The sequence below is a fragment of the Trichechus manatus genome, unplaced genomic scaffold, assembly GCF_000243295.1.
Source record: "Trichechus manatus latirostris isolate Lorelei unplaced genomic scaffold, TriManLat1.0 scaffold00273, whole genome shotgun sequence".
Taxonomy (NCBI): Eukaryota; Metazoa; Chordata; class Mammalia; order Sirenia; family Trichechidae; genus Trichechus; species Trichechus manatus.
Genome location: NW_004444209.1, coordinates 1,017,036 through 1,023,119, shown reverse-complemented (window position 1 = coordinate 1,023,119; position 6,084 = coordinate 1,017,036). Strand labels below are relative to the sequence as shown.

Sequence of the window (6,084 nt, the reverse complement as noted above, 5' to 3'; positions counted from 1 at the left end):
ATTAAATGTTTTTTAGTGTCTCTTGCCACTGGAATGTAAGCTCCACAAAGTAGGAATTTTTGTTTCTTTTGTTCACTAATACATTCCAAGCACCTTGGCACATAGTAGGTACTCAATAAATATTTTTCAACTACATTAATGAACCTGAACCCAAGATTCTATGATCACCTACTACTTACAGGTGAATTTTGAAAGCAAAAATACTGGTCATTCCATTTCCTAAGCCTTCCTACCCACAGATGGTGCTGCTTCTTTGCTTCAGCATCTCAGTTCTCCTGAGTGCCATATTCCAAACTCATTGGAGTTCCCAGAGCAGCACTAACCCAAGCTCACCACATAGCTATACCCACCATGAGGAGCAGGACATGCAAGGTGTAGGAAGGGCTAAGGCAAGATGTTGAGAGCAACAGCAGCAGCAGCATTTTCAAACACAAACATTTGAACAATGTTTAAGTTTTGCAACTTTTAATAAGGAGAGTGAAGGATGAGAGGGCTAGGTGCTTTCTCAAGGTAAAGCCAGGTGGCCTTGGTTGGCACCTGGAACTGGAGAGTCCCAGAGGAATGAATCATTGTGGAATAGCTGAGCTGCTAGAAATGGTGCTGAGCATCGTGACTGTGATGATTCATCCACCTCTCGTCTCCTCCATCTCGTCTGTAAGATAAGCAGTATCTCCCCATGACAAGAAACCATTCCAACCAACTTTCTAGGCTATTCTACCTGTACATCAGATCAGATAAAAAGCAATCCTTAAAACCACAGTGATTGGCTTTTCCCAGGATCGTGGACCGAAGGTAGAGATAAATGACAACGCTCTCTGAAATTCATTTTGGGTTGACAGCTGGGTCAGGTGCTTTATTAAAAAGTCATTAAAACCATGTGGCCAGGTGCCAAATATAGTCTTTGAATGTTAGGATTCAAGCTTACTCATTGCTGAACACATTTAGACAGGTACACTAGCTTCATAGATATCCACTTATTTGGGATACGTAAGTGGAGAGGTGCGAACCTGATTCATTTCCTGATCCAGGGACTGCTCAAAAGCCTTGGGCCTGCCCCCAAACAGAAGCCACATAGCCCAGGCAGTCTCTGAAGGAGTTAGGCATGTGAAGAGACCCTCAGAGATCCGACATCCCAGCAGTGGGTGGATGCCTCCTCAGCCCATTGAACAGGAGCAAGAGCCGAAACATAAGGACTCAGTGAGGAGGTGAGACCTGGGATAAGAGATGGGTAAGGAGACAGGATAGAGAAGGGATAAACTCTGGCCAGACTAAGGTTACACTCAGGTGAGTGATAAGATGGATAAAGGAGGGACTCAACTTGGAGGGGATGAAGATACACATAGGGGAGAAAGGAGAGTGATGTTGGGGGATGGAAGCACAAAATGGAAAAAAAATGAGGACATGGGGGAGGTGGGCATGGGGACATGGAGGGGATGAGACACAAAGAAGTAGGATAAAGGCATAGGGGCATGAGAATGCAAAGGGGATGGAGATGTGAAGGGGAGGAGATAGAACAGAAAGATGCAATAGGGACAGAATGAAGGAAGATAGGGATACCGGGTGAGGGGGAATGGGTCACAGAGTTAGGGGATGGGGGTCAAGGTGGGTGTGGGTATCCAGAGGGAGAAGGGATGAGACTTAGGGCAAGGAAAAGTGACAATAGGGTAGGGATATGGTTATTAGCTGATATAACTCGTTGTTGAGTCAATTCCAACTCATGGCAACCCCATGTATTACACAGTAAAATTGCTCCATAGGGCTTTCTTGGCTATAATCTTTATGGAAGCAGACCACCAGCCTTTTCTTTTGCAATGCTGCTAGGTGAAGTTCAAACTGCCAACCTTTAGGTTAGTAGAATTTGTGCCACCCAGGGACCCTCATTTCTCAACTGAACACTGCCTGCTCTCTCTCCCCAGTGACACTAACCCTCCATTCTGACTGTCCCTCCTAAGAGAGATGACACCAGCCAGAGCAGAATACTGGCCCCTGCTGCTCCTGCTGCTGGGGCTGTGGGTAGCCAAGGTCCCAGTCAGTGCCAAACCAAAGGACAAGACTCCAGCTCAGTGGTTTGAAATTCAGCACGTGCAGCCTCACCCTCAAGGATGCAAACCTGCGATAGGCAGTATCAACAAGGACAAAAAACTTTGCAAAGAACACAACACCTTCTTGCATGATTCCTTCTCCAATGTGGCCACCACCTGCAAGACTCCCATCATAGCCTGCAAGAACGGCCTTAAAAACTGCTACCAGAGCCAAGGGCCTGTGTCCCTGACCCTCTGTGAGCACACTGCTGTGAAGTACCCCAACTGCAAGTACAAAGAGCAAAGCATGAACGCACCCTACATTGTGGCCTGTGACCCTCCCCAGAAAAGGACTCTGGGCAATTCCAGCTGGTTCCTGTGCACTTGGACAAAGTCCTTTAGGCTTCCAGTTCTCTTCACTCCTTGGCTGTGCCTTTATTCCTTCTCCAAGCCTCTGCACCACTCTTGCCATATTCAGAACATTCTCTTCCCCTCGTCTCTTAGGGTCCTTTCAGGGCTCAGGGTCTTCTGGGAAGCTGAGGAGGATCTGAGGCTGACAACTTTGTGAGATAAGCTCCAGAAGAGATGGTCTTTCCTATTTTTGTTGCTGTTTTCCAGAAGCTTATCCCCAAGGGAAGCCAGGGGTGGGTTCCCTGGCCTATGTCTTTGTACCTCTCTCCTCTGCCCTCTCCCATCTTATCATGGCAGCATGACAAGGGGAGGAAATAAATGGAAGAAGGGTGTGTGGGATTTATGGACAGAGCTGTTCCTGCTCTTAAACTAGGAATCTTCCCAAGTCTGACATGGTAGTGAAGTGACCTGTGAAAAGAGAGACAGCAGGAAGGAAAGAAGAAGATAAAGAAATACCATTTACTATTTAGATGACACTTCATGCTTTTCAATGTGTATCCATAGGAATCCTCTAATCCCTTGTGAGATAAAAATTTGACAGAGACTACTCGCTTTCTGTAAGGATGAGGAAATTGAGATTCCGAAAGCTTAATTAATTAAAGAGCTGTCTAATTGTTTAGCGTAGAACCTGGGCTTGTACTTGAGTCTCCTTACTCTGAACACAGTGCACTTTCTACTATACCAAAAAAAAAAAAAAACACAACAAACCCATTGCCGTTGAGTCCATTTCAACTCATAACAACCCTATAGGACACAGTAGAACTGCCCTGTAGGGTTTTCAAGGAGTGCCTGGTGGATTTGAACTGCGACCTTTTGGTTAGCAGCTGAGCTCTTAACCACTGCACCACCCGGTCTCCTCTACTATACCAGTTGGACAAAAAAGGAAAGACCTCTCCAGGGACAAGAGGAGAACTAGGTGAGAGTTCAGCTGTGAAGAAATGTTCCCTGGGAGCTCTGAAGAGCCAGTCACCCTGTGTTGGCTTCAATAAACATCATTACCTCTCTAGCCAAGAGACTGTTCATGAGGCACTCCTGGGATTTTAATTCATTCTCTTTCTCCCTCTCTAACTGCCCCCACACCCCAGCCCAATGCTTTTCCAATCTGGGTCCTGGGCCTTCTCTAGCTAGATCCCTTTGGCTTGAAAGCACAGGGTAAGGGGAGTGTCCTGGGATGACATTTCCCTTGACCTCAAAGGACTTCCGTGGCCCAGAGCCTGCGTGTCACAAACAGGCTGGTGGGAGCTGCCAGAGCTTCCTTCCTCCCGATAATGATCTCCTTTGCCCTGGTGTTTCCCTGGCTCTCTACTCTGGCAGCCTGCCCAGGCTGGAGGGGTTGGGAAGTGAAGATGCCATCTCTCTGTCCCACTGGGCTGCAGGCTCCCTCTCTAGCTATCGGAGCTGGAGAGGCTATGGCTTTATGGTGGCTCAGTTCTGATACCCCCTCTGGCGTTGCCTGTAGCCCTGACCATCACCAGCCCCTCCTCTTCCCTTATCTCAGACCCAGACAAACTGCACTAAGCTCCAGGCTCACATTATTTCAGCACTAGACTACCTTCCAGCCCTCCGGGTGATTCTACCCTCCTATACATCCTGTCACTGGAGCCCTGGTGGTGCAGTGGTTAAGTGTCCAGCTGCTAACCAAAAGGTCAGCAGTTCAAATCCACCAGCCACTCCTTGGAAACTCTGTGGGTTAGTTCTATTCAGTTCTATAGGGTCATTATGAATCAGAATTGACTCAACAGCAATGGGTTTGGTTTTGGTTTTGGTATACATCCCTCCAAGGAGCCCTAGTTGCCCAGTGGTTAAGCGCTTGGCTGCTAAATGAAAGGTAGGCAGTTCCAACTCACCAACCACTCTGCAGGAGAAGGATGTGGCAGTCTGCTTCCATAAAGATCACACCCTTGTAAACCCTATGGGGCAGTTCTACTCTGTCCTGTAGGGTCACTATGAGTCAGAATTGACTGGAAGGCAATGGATTTATACATCCCTCCCTACTGACTCTGGTACTACTCTACTCCTAACTGAATCAGAGTAGGCTTTGGAGCCAGATAGAACTGGGTGTAAGTCCTGGCCCAGCATAGCTGCATGGCCTCGAGCAAATTACTGAACCTCTCTGCAGCTCTGTTCCATAAAGCAAAATGGGAGTAATACTACCTACCAAACAAGATTTCTGTAAGAATGAAATATGACCTCCAGGAGGTTCTAGCCAGTATCAGGCCCCAGTAGGCACTCAGTAATGCTAACCACTAGTAGTAGTGGTGGTAGTAATAACAATATCCCTGTCCAGACACATCCACTTTTGGCAAAAAGACAGACCAAGGCAAACATCCAACTCAAGTCTACTTGGGAGATTTCTTCTGCTAGAGTGACATGAGTGGGCTAGAGGACAAGTCTGCAGACAGAATCCCGATATGTTGACTGGGCGTGGTGGGATGCTGAGGGGAGATGATAGGGGAGGGAGGATCAAAAGAAAGAGAATATCAAACACTTCAAGCAGAATGTGGGGCCAATAAGTTAACCCCAAAAAACAAAACGAGACTAATAGGGCTCAACAGCCCAGGGACAAGGACTAGAAGGCAAAAAGGGACAGAAAAGCTGGTAATAGGGAACCCAAGGTCAAGAAGGGAGAGTTGACATGTCGTGGGGTTGTGTACTGTTTAATGAGAAACTATTTGTTCTGTAAATGTTCATCTAAAGTACAATAAAAAAATTTTTTTAAAAAGTATAGCTTTTAAGGATTATTTTAACATTATAAATGCTAATGTAGCAATTTTACAAAGACTACAATTATGCTGCAATTTAATTCTATTGGTCTGCCTTGTACTACTATTTATTAAAATAAATAGTACTTGGATTATTTATTAAATTGTTATAAATACTTTTGGCTCAAAAAGTATATAAAGTTCTTCCTAAAGTTATCTAGGCTAATGCACTCTCTCCAATTATTCATATTACCTGTCAACTAACTTCCCTGTTTTTTTTTTTAACTACTTGAAAATTCTTGATAATTTTGTACATAAATTATGTTTTCACAATTATTATTATAATTTTTCTTAAAATAATAAATATGTATTTTACTTCCACTGACTGAAAGAATTTCAATATTTTGAAAGTATTTAAGGAGAATTTCACTACAAATTACATCTAGAAGCTCACCAACGTTTGAAAGTGACTATTCAGATATTAACAATAAATCCAAATGACGTGTCTTGTTCTCATTACTGAAGATTTTCCTTCATTCTTTCACATGATCTTTTTGTTGTTGTTGTAAAAATATATATAACAGAACATTTGCCAATTTAACATTTTTTCCATGTACAATTTACTGACATCAGTTACATTAATACTTTCACATGTTCTTGATCACAACCAAGTTTAAGGATGCCAGGAATAATGTTGAAATACGCATTTGGCTATTCAGCCTTCCAAAGGCTAAAGCTGTGGTCCAAGATGAATAACAGGTTCAGGACAAATATCAAGCCTAGCTGAACCTTGATGTATTCCTACTTGAAAGTTGAACAGTGGGAAAAAGAGTCTAATTAAAGATTTCTGTTGCTGGGGTGGAGGTGTTGTAGGGGAAAAACATCATAAAGTTTAGTAAAGCAAAAGAAAGTTTTATTCCACATATATTCAAAAGGGCAGCAGTGGGAAA

General features: G+C 44.3%; 1 protein-coding gene across 1 annotated transcript; it reads left to right on the top strand.

The window, feature by feature from the left end:
- Window positions 1-1,916: 1,916 nt before the first annotated feature.
- On the top strand, window positions 1,917-2,423 carry LOC101354143 (ribonuclease 8). The gene is given in 2 exon segments (XM_004391256.2): window positions 1,917-2,368; window positions 2,371-2,423. Coding segments are annotated over 2 exon segments (465 nt in total). The 5' UTR covers window positions 1,917-1,956.
- The last annotated feature ends 3,661 nt before the right edge of the window (window positions 2,424-6,084 follow it).